Source organism: Ostrea edulis, chromosome 3 (assembly GCF_947568905.1).
Source record: "Ostrea edulis chromosome 3, xbOstEdul1.1, whole genome shotgun sequence".
NCBI classification, from domain to species: Eukaryota; Metazoa; Mollusca; class Bivalvia; order Ostreida; family Ostreidae; genus Ostrea; species Ostrea edulis.
Genome location: NC_079166.1, coordinates 62,665,870 through 62,680,234, shown reverse-complemented (window position 1 = coordinate 62,680,234; position 14,365 = coordinate 62,665,870). Strand labels below are relative to the sequence as shown.

Below are 14,365 nucleotides of genomic sequence, written 5' to 3'. Positions count from 1 at the left end.
GAAAATGACAATTACATTTTGTATGTACCCGTAATCTTAGTTTCACCCGAGTTTTGTTCCGTTATTATCACATCATGAAAATATTAGGTGCGCGTGGCTAGATCAAAGCAGTAGTAGGTCTTGATATTATGAGCTTAACTGAATTTTGTTCTCCCGATATTGTCTTGGATAATTATAGAATAAGAAATATAAACTCTGGCAGATGGAATTTTGGTCAAAGAATGTTGTCAACTGACATGATAATCACGAAATTTTATATCAACTTTGGACGATGAAGATTGTTTTAACAGACCGCCGAACCTGTGAATCGTGACAGATGGAAATTACCGGCCTCTTTAAGAAGTGAAAGTGTGATGAAATATTTGAAGTGTAAATGATTATGTTAGTTACTAATGATTCATTAACTTATAGTTACATAGAGTGCTTCATTATTTGTTTTAGTGCATACGGTACACAGTTTTGTATATTTATTTGTAGGGCTCATATATATATGTACAATGTAAGCACAAACAAATACACTGAACACGTACATTAAATTTTAGTGCTTTGAAATACATGTAAATGTTAACATTATCATAATTAAATTTATTTACTAATGCAAATGGTCAAATCCAATGATAGAATGTGTTTAATTCACTATGCATCAATAAAGTAGGCATACATTGGTTACTTATGTAAAGATAGAAAATATGCGATTCAATTATCCGGACGCTTCATTTATCCGGACGATTTTGCTGGGAACCAAAGTGTCCGGATTAACGAGGCTCCACTGTATTCCAACATAGAAATGAAACTAAAAACTAGTGCGCTTCATGAAAAGTATGCTGGCGTAAAGCTTTGCAGTTCATGCCCTCATTTTATTTTCAAAAATGAAATCTGTTTCTTACTTTCAGTTATTAATTATCACATATTATTACATTTATTTTGAATGATGACTTTTCCAGTGTGAGGGTAAGCCTTACAATGACAAGTCGGACATCTGGGCCCTGGGCTGTATACTGTACGAAATGGCATGTCTACAGAAAACATTTGAAGGATCCAACCTACCAGCACTGGTCAATAAAATAATGAAGGTATGCACTATCTGCCAATCTTGTCGATTCGTGATGGTCAGCTTTTAATATCTCTGGAGTAGCTTGTATTTGTTTTGTATACAGTGTCATTGTGAATTGATAGTGTATAATATGAATGAAGGTTTAACAAAAATTGCAGTTAAGGTGGCTCATTACATTAAAATTTTATTTAATGGCTTGTTTGAACACCTCTAATGAAGTCAAATTTTATTTTCACAGGGACAGTTTGCACCAGTGAAAGGAAACTACAGCGAAGAGTTTAAGTCGCTGATTATGGATATGTTGAAGCAAGATCCGGACGAGAGACCATCAGCCAATGAAATCATGTATACCAGGCTGCCCGAGGTTTGTCATGTTCAGAGATTGGGGGCAAGATGAAAAGTTCAATGACTGACAAAAACTATATTCATTTAGTTTTCATCGAGACCATCCCACCTCTCTTAAAACTAAATATCACGAGTGTTTTACCATCTTTTAGTGAAATGCAATTTTTGTAAAATAACCATCCAAAAGATTATATTTATAAGACTAATGTACATTTCCTTCATAGCTGATGAAACTCATTTCATAAACTCCTTGCATTTTTCCTTCACAGCTGATGAACAGCTTTGAGGACCCAGATTCGGAGGATGAGCTTTCTTTGTGTCAGGGAAATGTTAATGACCCCAAGTCCAAGAAAAAACTCAGGTGAGTGTATGGAGAGAGAGAGAGAGAGAGAGAGAGAGAGAGAGAGAGAGAGAGAGAGAGAGAGAGAGAGAGAGGGGGGGGGCACTGGGTTACAGTTGGTTTTATTTGCTGTGTTACAATCACCTCATAAAAATGAAATAAAAGGTACTGCACATGCATAGTAATTTCAACCAATTCAGAATGTTAGTTTTCATAGTTTTCTCCTGATTTCTGTACATTAATTGTGCAAACAAAATTTTGTTAATGCTTTGATTTGATTGGTACGTGTAATCAAATTTGAATTCTGATGAACCATAATTTCTTCCTTTTCTGTTTCCAATGCTTTAAACTTCAGAAATGAGTATATAAACATTTTGGATGTGTGCGATATATATATAGGGAGTTATAAATTAGTATTTCTTTACTGTATCTCTTCATGCTCTGTAGACAAAGTATGTTTAATGTACTTCATTGTCAATGGCCCTTTTGAAAAATAATAACCATGACTTGTGATTTTGTGTAGTCGAGCCCTGGACAAGCGGTAATGCACTGGGTGTTGTGGAAGATATTGTATCTAAAATCACTTTTCCTCTAAATGGTGTTGTCTTGTATTTGTACCATCAATAAATTTCTTTTTCATTTCCGAGACAGATCAAGTTCAAAAGAAAATTTGTACACAAAAGAATACAAAGATTTAATGTGTAATTTTTTTTTTATGGTAAACTTGGCTTGACATTTTCTTTTCTGTGTGAATTCAAAAGAAAATTGAAGTAATTAGTCTTAGCTTAATGACACAAGTTATTAACATGGACACCTTTTATACACACTGTTTCTCTACACCTGGTAAACTCACCTGAAGAACACATCATGAAGGGATGGATTTCATCAATTTTTGCACTATAGGTTGACAGTTTATTTAGGATACTCTTACATAGTGAGCTGTTACATTGATAATGGTAAAGCTTTATGTTGTTCAATGTCAGTGCCAGTCTATTTTTATCCATGGAGCACCTGACAGGCATCATGTCCTCCATTGTCCGTGAACCATGTATATAATGTCATTTCACCCCCACCCCCCTTCCCAGTTGTTTTCAGAATTGTTTAATACCTCAACACATTAACACATCTGCATGATTACTTTGTTTACAATCCTATCTTATCTATTATTTTGTCTTTCATTGTAGGTCAGTGTTTTTCTACTTTGAGAGCTGCACGGCATCCATGACTCCGATTGAACTTCCTCCCAAGATCAAAATCAGACACGTAAGTTCAGGAGGTTCTGAGAACCATACTTAGTTTGCTTCCACGGGACATTTGGTCCTGTGGGTCAGCATGCGTCATAGGACCGTGTCAATTTCTGTCTGACCAGATAAAAATAACGTTTTGATACTATTGAAATATATGCTTTAAAAATTCAAGGTTTTTTGGTTAAACTGTATTTTTGCTGCTACATTAGTACAAAGATTAATATGACTGAGTTCGCACGATATTATTTGATTAACGAAGATTTATTTGACTGAGTTTGCACGATATTATTTGATTAAGAAAGATATTTATGACTGAGTTTGCACGATATTTGATTAAACTATCAGCAAAGGTAGAAGAATATGCTTGGCAACAGATTATTGAAATACCATTCAATTATGCCTTCAATTTATTGAAGTCATTGGTATATTGCAGAGTTGTGAACAGATCTTAATTCTATCTTTGGAAATTGATACTGGATATAAGTCTGGTTAACTAATGGAGTAAGCAGTAGCACACCAGTATGTGAATTTTGTCTCTATCTAATTGTAGGCTGCAGTGGGAGAAGATCATGTGATTGTTGTAACCACTGAAAAACAAGTGTACTCCTGGGGGTCAGGGGACAAAGGTCAATTGGGGCACGGAAATACAGAGAGTAAATTCAAACCAGAGGTTGTCCAATCACTGAATGGGAAGTCTATTTCAAGGTAAATACATATACATAATAAAATCAGAAAATGTCGGAGATGAGGTAGTAATGTTGAAGGTTGTTGCCCACATGCAGGCCTCTTTTCATGTTAGAATTTGAAATTTTTCAGAGCGTGTTGTGGAGATGGGTTCAGTATATTTGCCAGTGACAATGGGATTGTTTTAACTTGCGGGGATGGATCCAATGGCTGTCTGGGCCATGGAGACACCCTGTCCTGTTATCGACCTCGACTCATAGAAACACTTCTCAGGTTTGTTCTTATTTCATAAATAGTGTCTTGTTAACTAGTATGTAATGCATTGAAGTTCACTTTATAAGGCATTCAGATATGCTGTATTTTAAAAATGCCTACTTTGAATGAGCCCCGAATAGAATTATTAAGACAGGTCAAATTCATATCAACTGTGCAATTCATTCATTATATGAATTAGAATTTCAAAAATCTTCACTATATGCTGTGTGTTTTAATACATGTGTGTTGTCTGATATTTTAGTTTGGATGTGACTGCCATTTCCTGCGGGAGTAAGCATGTTGCAGCGGTTGGGAGTGAGGGAGAGGTCCTGACCTGGGGGTGTGGGGCTGATGGCAGACTGGGGCTGGGGACAGAGAATGACCAGTGAGTGCAGGACAAGGAATTCAGTCGATTTTCATTGTTTGTCAATTACATACAGATATGTTTCATTTTGAATGTACTTCTATCTCCTTGAGGTTCCAGTGATATTTTCTGTTGTTTACCCCAAGGTTCTTCAAACAAGAACACAGGAGTTTGCCACAAAATGTTTCCTTATGAAATCTTGTTTCAATTTATCGTAAGAATTTTTCAGATTCTTGTCAAAACTAGTTGTTAGTTTCCTAATATGGAATATTGTTTAGATTTTTAAAATGAAGATAGGAAAGTAGAAAGAATGATGATATTGGGAGCAGGGGGGGGGTCACCTTCCAGTGGGAGGTGTAATTACAGAAATGAATGAGGAATATTTTTTTTAGAGAGAGAGCAATTGGAATGTAAATATCTGCTTTGTTTTTTAAGCTGTCAGCCACAGGAGCTGACCATTGAGGAGCCAGTGGTCATCAGGGACGTATTCTGCGGAGTGGATGGCACCATGTTTTTGACGGATGTTGGCAGTGTGTTTGCTTGTGGTAGTAATGCAGAGAATAAGCTCGGCCTCAACAACAGGCAGGGGTTCATCATGGCCATGAAAAATATCTTCACAAAGGTAGAGGGACTAGTTGTTTCCCTTAGAACTTTTTAGCGAGATTAAGATCTCGTTTTTTACTGATGACAAGATAAAAAAAAGGGGGGTGGGTGGGTAATTGGGTTTATAGCAAGTTACTTTAAGATTGGTTATTTTTGTGGAATCAGATTTTGATGGTGTGTTTATGAGCCCTTGAATTAATTGGTGTAGAGTGGAATTTTCTGTATGATAGTGCGTTATCTTGTATTATTGGAGGACTGAAAATTAAGAAGAATGTCCGTAAACAATCTCATTTTATCTTGTCCCTCATCAAATTACATGTAGGTTGATTTCACAGTTTGTTATTATCACTTATTTACCTTTATGATTACTGAATTTGAAACCTAAAGTTAACTTAATCATGCATCAGTTCTGGTATATGCATAATTCATACACTATTAATCACAGACAGAGGTGGAAGGGGCCACGAGCCCCACCCCAGTGAGAGCCCTGGCCAGGCATCGAGTCCTGGACATATCGATGGGGACGTGTCACACGGCTGTCATCGTGGAGCCCGGCCACATCTACACGTTTGGTAAAAACAGTGAAGGACAGTTGGGGATTGCAGACATGAAACCCTCCCGGGCCCCGGTGGAGGTCAAGGCCATGCTGGAGACTGTGGTAAACGTGTGTACAGTCCGAGCACTACTAAAGCCTTACTACTGCTCACTCTGTGTTGTTATACAGGAATATTTGTATTTCTTTTGCGTTTGCCGTTTATATCTCTACAAATCTTAATGACAGCCATTTCCTCATGAATGTGTTGCAGTTGTAAACTATCCACGTATGATTACAGATAAATGTAGCATATCTATTTTTAACGGCTGGATATTCCAACATAGATGAAAGTAGAATGTAAATATAAGAAATAAACTTTGTTTTTGAAAATACATGTGGGTATGAACTGCAGTGCTTCACGTTGGCATTTTTTTCATGAAGTGCTAAAACACTACTTGAAGTATGCCGGTGTGAAACGTCGCAGTTCAGACACTCAATGATATTTTCAAAAGTGAAATTTATTTCTTAAAAAAGATTTCCAAGAGTCTTGAAATGTAGTACAACAGCAGGTAAATAGAGTGTGTTGTATTAGCTTATGTATAACACCAAACTGTCAAAAGCAGAATTAGTGTCAGATACTGTAGGTGTACTTTTGTCCAGAGGGTCATGCTTGGGTGGACTGACATTTTCAGTTTAGTCCATAGGGTCATAATTCCAAGAATTTGTATGTGGTCAAAATATTTATCATGTCAATCTTAACTCAGTAGTATCGTAACATTTTGCACAGGTGGGGTGAATTTTAAATGTAGAGACAATACACGCGGAAACCTACATGAACTTACATAAACTGCATTTACTGTTAACTGATATCACCTTAGTATGTATTGCAGTGGTTTTCATTGAATTCATTTAAATTATTCCTGTGCATTAAAATTAAATGAGATCTATCATACCCTAGATCCGTCACGCTCTAGATCCGTCACACCCTAAATCCGTCACACCCTAAATCCATCATATCCAATATCTGTCACACCCTAGATCTGTCACATCCTAGATCTGTTACACCCAAGATCTGTCATGCTCTAAATCCGTCACACCCTAGATCTGTCACACCCTAGGGTCACACCCTAGATCCATCATACCCTAGATCCATCATACCCTAGATCTGTCACCCTAGATCCGTCATGTTCTATTACACCCTAGATCCATCATACCCTAGATCTGTCACACCCTAGGTCCACACCCTAGATCTGTCGCACCCTAGATCCATCATACCCTAGATCCGTCACACCCTAGATCTGTCACCCTAGATCCGTCATGTCCTATTACACCCTAGATCCATCATACCCTAGATCCGTCACACCCTAGATCTGTCACACCCTTGATCTATTACACCCTTGATCTGTTACACCCTAGAAATTTGAAACTGTAAGAGATATGACTTTAATTTTAAGCATGTGTATTCCTTGTGTGTGAGTCATTTAAAGTGTACCATGATCACTGATGCCCTTGTAGGAAACACATGTTCCGTTGAACACCCTAGTATCTGTATCTACAAACTATAAAGCTTTGACTTGTTTTGTAGAGAGTGCAGTGCGGGGATCATTACACAGTGTGTAGTACCACGTCCAATGAACTCTATTACTATAAAGCTTTGACTTCTTTTGTAGAGAGTGCAGTGCGGGGATCATTACACAGTGTGTAGTACCACGTCCAATGAACTCTATTACTGGGGACTCCGGAAAAAGACGCCGGTGTCTGGGAATTTACAGGATAATGATTCCAAGTCCAGCACCACTGATAGCTTTGTCAACAACAATGACATGAGGTTAGAGAGCGTGACCCCAAGGTCAGGGGTCACTAAAGCTCACTCCCGACAGGCCAGCCTTACTAGTGTGGCTAGTGTCACTAGTAACAGGGACTCCGTACACGGTCAGTAGTTACTGTGCTGTACAGGTAATGTAAACAGTATAGATATGTATTTTGATGGCACCTTTAAGTTTGCTAATACATTTTTGTGTCATCGGATACAAAACATGAATGCAACACTGACATTGCTAATTTAAAATTTTGAATGCGCAAAAATACTCGATACAGTAAGACATGTCTGTAATGAACATGCTGATAACAAATTCACGCTTATTGCAGTGATATTTTTCCCTATGAAAGGAAAATAACAAAAATTGTATTGGATATAATGAAGTTTGGTTATAACAAGCTGTTTTATGCAGGCCCTGGAGGTTCACTATAACCTTGTTTTACTGTATAATGAAGTTTGGTTATAACAAACAGTTTTATGCAGGCCCTGGAGGTTCACTATAACCGTGTTTTACTGTAATTGTGGGTAATATTGCTCTGCCTCTGACACAAGTGTATGATGTCGAGATTCTTAAGAAATGAATTTCTTTGAAGTCTGTATTCAAAGCTGTATAAGTAGAGAAATTTCTAACTGAAATGGACAAACACTGTTAGGTACATTTTGTGATTTGAATATCAATGTAGGGTCCCAGTCATCAGTCCAGGGAGAAATTGAAAAAGAGGCTGTCACTCTGATGAAAAGCCCTGCCCACAAACGTCAGACAAGCATTGACAGTGTGACTAGTATTGCCAGCCTGACGGACAGTGGTCTTCCCAGCTCCAGTGGCAATGACCCCCAGGAAGCAACCCCTCAGGGACCGATGGGATTTAGGCCACTCAGTAAGTCGACCCCTCAGGGACCAGTGGAATTTAGGCCACTCAGTTAGTCTGTACATAACAGGAACATGAATGTCATCCAAAGGATTTTCTAAATGAAATGGAATTGCCCTATCCATGCTTACATGCTTGTTACTGCATTTCATCTTGAATTTTTCAGTTGCAAATACTTTTTTAAAGAGACTAAAATATTGCCGTGATGTCATTCCTTTGTTCATTCAGTCTTGAGAAATTACCTCTGGGCGTCCGATATTAGTGAGCAGTGTGATATTAGTGAGCAGTGTGATATTAGTGAGCAGTGTGATATTAGTGAGCAGTGTGATATTAGTGAGCAGTGTGATATTAGTGAGCAGTGTGATATTAGTGAGCAGTGTGATATTAGTGAGCAGTGTGATATTAGTGAGCAGTGTGATATTAGTGAGCAGTGTGATATTAGTGAGCAGTGTGATATTAGTGAGCAGTCTGATATTAGTGAGCAGTCTGATATTAATTGTAATATTAAACTGTCTCAGTATTGATATCCTGTACAATTGTAAAAAGGTAAATTAAGAAGTGAAATTTAAAGAGCAGTGTTTTAAGTATGATTAATGCCTCTTTCAGTGCTGTGTGAAAAAAATATCAGACAGTTTTTGGACCTAATGGGCCTCAAACTGTCCAATATTTTTTCATTCAGATCTGTACTCAGTATATTACCCAATACGTACTGAATTTTGAGATTTGTTGATACGATATAGAGATGTCACTTGACTATTGCTTTACTTTTGTGTTGTCTAGGTATCGTAAATCTCATTTTATTCACAAGAACTCTATTCACGTGTAATTTTGCAAGAGTAGTCATTTGTGAACATTTAGTCCTTGCAATATAAACTCTTAAGTATTCAAAACTTAAGCAATTAATAATGATTTGGGAAAACCATGTCTTGTAAATAAATACATCATTGAATCCTCGTGAAAATAAAGTCTCGCAAAAATAAAGTCTCGCGAAATAAACGTGATCTACTGTATATGTGTGTGCTGTGTACTAAATATGTGGATATTTCCTCTCGGAATGTTGATTGGTCAGATGACTGAGTTTTTATCTACAGGCAGTGTACTAAATATGTTAATATTTCCTGTTGATTGGTCAGATGTTTTTATCTACAGGCAGTGTAAGAAAGAGAACGTCCAGTGAAGGCAGCCTGAAGCCGGAGTCTGACCAAACTCAACAGGACAACTCAGAAATCATCTACCCTCCCATGCATTTGATGAGGTACAGTTACATCTGCTTAATCTGACACCTGAATAATCCAAGGTACAGTTACATCTGCTTAATCTGACACCTGAATAATCCAAGGTACAGTTACATCTGCTTAATCTGACCCTGGTATAATCCAAGTTACAGTTACATCTGCTTAATCTGACACCTGTATAATCCAAGGTACAGTTACATCTGCTTAATCTGACATCTGTAATATAACACTGAGATTTCTGACCCCTATTCTTATTCCTTTTTTCCATTTCTACGCATTGTCACTGTGCAATCCAATATCCAACACAAAATTCCCCCCCCCCCCCCACCCCTTCCCCCTAGCATGTCCATTTAAACAGGTTTTGCTGTATATGCATGCATTGTTGATTTTATGGATTGTATGCAAAAACTACAGCAGAATCTGTGATGTATTTAAAGTCGTCACTTTCCTAATAGAGATTTCTAAAGGTCCAGAAAAGAGCAACGAAAAAGCATTATTGACCAGATTAATGGGAGTTTTGTATCAATGTACTATACTGGGGTTGTCAGTGTATGGGTTGATGGTGAAAATGAATGAACTTTGTACTGCTTTATGATTTTTTTTCAACAGAATTATAGGAATTTCCATCTGGTTGTTTATCAGGTGATGATGTACTAACATCGGTAACTTGTTTGTAGAATACTGAAGTCAGGTGATGAGATGTTAACCATTAGTGACTTGTTTGTAGAATTCTTAAGTCAGGAGATGAGATGTTGGCCATCAGTGGCTTTTTCTGCCATGGAGAAAATATATTCATTCAAATGGAGACCACAGCTCCGCCTCCGAGACGAAAGAAACGTAAAAAGATTGGAATCAGGTAGGTCAACAGACTTAGCAAGCTTGTTCTTCAGTGGGGAGTTATGTTATATAGTACATTACACAGGATTATGTCTGCCCATTGATTATCGTCATGTTTAAAGACCAAAAAAAAAAAAACACCGTACGGTTGCTCCATGAATCACTGAATGTGGGCGGAGCTTATCCAAGGTCAATGTTATTTACCTGGAATTTACCAAGAGATCGGTTGTTGTGTATATTTTTATGATATACACAGGAAATTTCTCAGGTTATTACAAATTATGCTTAGTGTCTTGATTTGTGCAACAAAAAAAATAATTAAAATTTCTACCTACATGCTTGGTCATATTTATGTATTGCAAATGACAGGTTTAGCCCATTTCTAAACCTTTGCTTTTTAAAACTTCTAATTAAATTGTTATATATCGTATATAAATAATTTCCTAAATATAATATTACCCGGCGTTTCCGGCCACTTCCTGGTGTCCTGGGAGTTTGCGGTGTCGTGGGTGTAGTAGGTAAAATATCCATGTTTCGAGAGAATGAATAAATCCAAGTAGATCTGTGTACATGTACAACCAAATGAAGAATGATCAAGATACCCCTCAATATGGGCCGTCTGTAGGGTTTCTGTAGCTGTAGTGTATGCGTAATGGTGGTATCCCAAACAGAAGCTGACACGAAGTCTACCCCCCCCCCCCCTCTCTCTCTCTTTAGGGTTTCTGTGGACGTAGTGTTTGTGTAACGATGGTATCCCAAACAGAAGCTGACACATAGCTAGTCTAACCCCCCCCCTTTCTCTCTCTCCCTTACTCTCAATCATTGACTAAATGAGTAATTATTGTCATACGTATGCAACACTATTGCCATGCCATATTATTTCATCTATATTATTGCTACAGTTTTTCACATTTCTCTCTCTCTCTCTCTCTTTATAAATATAAAACTGTGATAAATTATAAATAGAAATATCTCAGTAACTCTCTCTCTCTAAATATAAAGCCTGATAAATTATAAATAGAAATATCTCAATAACTTATTTATGCTTTTTTACTATTGTTTGATTTCTGATTGTGTAATTTATAATCCATGTGGTATCTCAAACAGAAGCATTTTTTTTAACTACTGTAACAGTTTTACGCATGGGCAATATAACCATTATACATGTTGATGTGCTGCGCCAATAAAGAATTGTTCATGTTTTTATAAATATAAAGCCACAATAAATCATTAAAAGAAAATATTCCAATAACTTATGTTTTTTTTATTTTTTTATTATTATTATTGTTTGATTTCTGATTGTTTAATCTATAATACATGTATAAAGATGGAGAGAGAAAATACGATGATAAATTGTATTGTATAGGGGACGTTAGAAATTAAAATATTCTAGGTGCGAGTCAATGTTATCAAAACTCAGGTATACTGGGGCTTTCCTCGAGATCTGAAGACTGCCGGTCATCATTAGCCATGATTGTTATCAAAACATCTTTCTCATGTAGCTGTAGACCATGGTCTCTGCAAACATCAATCAACCTAAGCTCTATTGTTAAAAGTTTGATTGACCAGTGGCTTATCATTGATCGCAACACAGGTAAAATTTGGGGGTGTTAACTTAAAGTTGGGTCTTTAATGTCACTCTCGAAAAATTTTCACTCATATAGAGATGTCACTATTGCCGGTGAAGGACTGCAAAATTTAGGACTATCCTTGGCGCTTACAGTCTTTGAGCAGGGAGGGGTCTTTAATGTGCCACACATGCTGTGACATGGGGCCTTGGTTTTCTAGGTCTCGTCGGAAGGACCGTCCCATTTAGTCACCTCTTACAACAAGCAAGGGGTACTGAGGACCTATTCTAAACCGGATCCCCACTGGATTCATCAAGTTTTTGCACACACCATCAAAATAAAAGGAAAAATATTAAAGATAACACTATCTAATTTACCTACTTTTTAGCTCACCTGAGCTGAAAGCAGATTGAAGTTTGTTAAAATCATGGCCCCCAGGGGTAGGATGGAGTCACAATAGGGGATCAAAGTTTCATATACAAATATATAGAGAAAATCATTAAAAATTTCATCTGAAGAATCACTGGGCCAGAAAAGTTTACATTTACATTGAAGCTTCCAGACATAATGCAGATTCAAGTTTGTTAAAATCATGCACCCAGAGGAAAGGATGGGGCCACAATAGGGGATCAAAGTTTTACATACAAATATATAGGAGAAAATCATTAAAAATCTTATGAAGAATCACTGGGCCAGAAAAGTTTACATTTACATTGAAGCTTCCTGATATAGTGCAGATTAAAGTTTGCTGAAATCATGGCCCCCAGTGGTAGGATGAGGCCACAATAGGGGATCAAAGTTTTACATACAAATATATAGAGAAAATCTTTAAAATCTTCTCAAGAACTGTTAGTCCAAAATTTTTTACATTTACACGAAAGCTTCCTGATATAGTGGAGATTCAAATTTGTAAAAATCATGGCCCCCGGGAGTAGGTTGGGGCCACAGTAGGGATCAAAGTTTTACATGCGAATATATAGGGAAAATCTTTAAATATGGGCCAAGGTAACTCAGGTGAGCGATGTGGCCCATGGACCTCTTGTTTTGTTGATGATCACCTTTGCAAAGGAGTTTATATTTTTATGACCCCCTCTCCCCATTGCTTTACAACTGTCGGTAAATGTCTGAATAATAACTGCTACACAGCACCCTATATTCAACGGTGTTCAAACTTCATAGCCAGGTTTAACATAACTGATGGATGATGACCTCTATTGATGATTTTCAGGTCAATAGGTCAAAAGTCATGTAGATTTCTACCATGCATGCAGCAGTTGTTGTCCTGACTATTTTACTGTACACGTGAGCTAGCTCAACACGACATAGAGCTTACGCTGATCACGCTAGTTAAAGCAGTAGTGGGCGTGTCAGTCCTCGACTGGAAGACTGCTTTATGTTTAGATATAAGGAGCTTGGCTGTGGTTTGCACTCTGTAATTGTGTGATAGTGTGAGTGAAATGGAATTCCTAATAGCTCTGGCTTGTGGATTAACCCTTTAGCTTAACTGGTAAAGTGCTGGACTTGTGTGCCAGAGAGCTGAGTTCAAACCCTATCAGAGGCATAAAAATGCTCTTGTTATGATGTAATGTATAATGGAAATACTGATAATGATAATAATGATACTTTATATATTAATAGATGGTGACCTGTTTAATGCATTTCACTACTAGTATTTTCTCCTGGAGCCTTCTAAATTACATGTAATACAAAATATCATAAAGCACATAATACATGTATGAATTACATGCTGCTCATATGGTTGCTATGGAAATGAATTGTTTGATTGGACAGTAAATGTGTGGTTGCTATGGAACTAATTGTGTGTTTGGACAGTAATTGCATGTTTTGTGTGATTGCTATGGAACTGAATTGTTTAATTGGACAGTAATTGTATGTTTTGTGTGGTTGCTATGGAAATGAATTGTTTGTTCGGACAGTAATTGTATGTTTTGGGTGATTGCTATGGAAATGAATTGTTTGATTGGACAGTAATTGTATGTTTTGTGTGGTTGCTATGTACCTAAATTGTTTGATTGGACAATAAATGTGTGGTTGCTATGGAACTGAATTGTGTGTTTGGACAGTAATTGCATGTTTTGTGTGATTGCTGTGGAACTGAATTGTTTGATTGGACAGTAATTGTATGTTTTGTGTGGTTGCTATGGAACTGAATCATTTGATTGGACAGTAATTGTATGTTTTGTGTGGTTGCTATGGAACTGAATCATTTGATTGGACAGTAATTGTATGTTTTGTGTGGTTGCTATGGAACTGAATCATTTGATTGGACAGTGATCATGTTTTTTGTGTTTTACAGGAAGCGATTCAGTGGTAACACACTGAATGTGCCAGCAGAGACCCAGGCCCTGTACACTGCCTCCAGTAGAGAGGGCGGGGACGAATACTCATCAGAAGCTTCAGAAATCGACACGCAGGGCACGGTACATAAATATAAACATTTTCCTTCTGCCTTCATTCATTTGTAGAAAAATCATTGTAAAACGCTTCCTGTATCATAAGTGCATAATCGGTGAATATAGATATGGACATAAATGCTAAATCTACACACTGATGCAATATTTTTCAGTAACTGAAAGACAAATGTGTTTT

The 14,365-nt window shown here is 37.2% G+C and overlaps 1 protein-coding gene across 3 annotated transcripts in view; it reads left to right on the top strand.

The window, feature by feature from the left end:
* The window catches only part of LOC125674029 (uncharacterized), a 39,936-nt gene that overhangs the window by 14,676 nt on the left and 10,895 nt on the right, over window positions 1-14,365 (top strand). For 2 of the 3 annotated variants that reach the window (XM_048911022.2, XM_048911032.2), the window contains 14 exons: window positions 945-1,073; window positions 1,293-1,418; window positions 1,669-1,760; window positions 2,924-3,002; window positions 3,537-3,691; window positions 3,803-3,943; window positions 4,188-4,310; window positions 4,725-4,911; window positions 5,338-5,556; window positions 7,098-7,359; window positions 7,930-8,124; window positions 9,265-9,370; window positions 10,078-10,206; window positions 14,073-14,196. In XM_048911022.2, the coding sequence (XP_048766979.2) occupies window positions 945-1,073; window positions 1,293-1,418; window positions 1,669-1,760; window positions 2,924-3,002; window positions 3,537-3,691; window positions 3,803-3,943; window positions 4,188-4,310; window positions 4,725-4,911; window positions 5,338-5,556; window positions 7,098-7,359; window positions 7,930-8,124; window positions 9,265-9,370; window positions 10,078-10,206; window positions 14,073-14,196 (2,067 nt within the window). The remainder of the gene's footprint in view (window positions 1-944; window positions 1,074-1,292; window positions 1,419-1,668; window positions 1,761-2,923; window positions 3,003-3,536; window positions 3,692-3,802; window positions 3,944-4,187; window positions 4,311-4,724; window positions 4,912-5,337; window positions 5,557-7,097; window positions 7,360-7,929; window positions 8,125-9,264; window positions 9,371-10,077; window positions 10,207-14,072; window positions 14,197-14,365) is intronic. The other variant, XM_048911023.2, reaches the window with a different exon arrangement.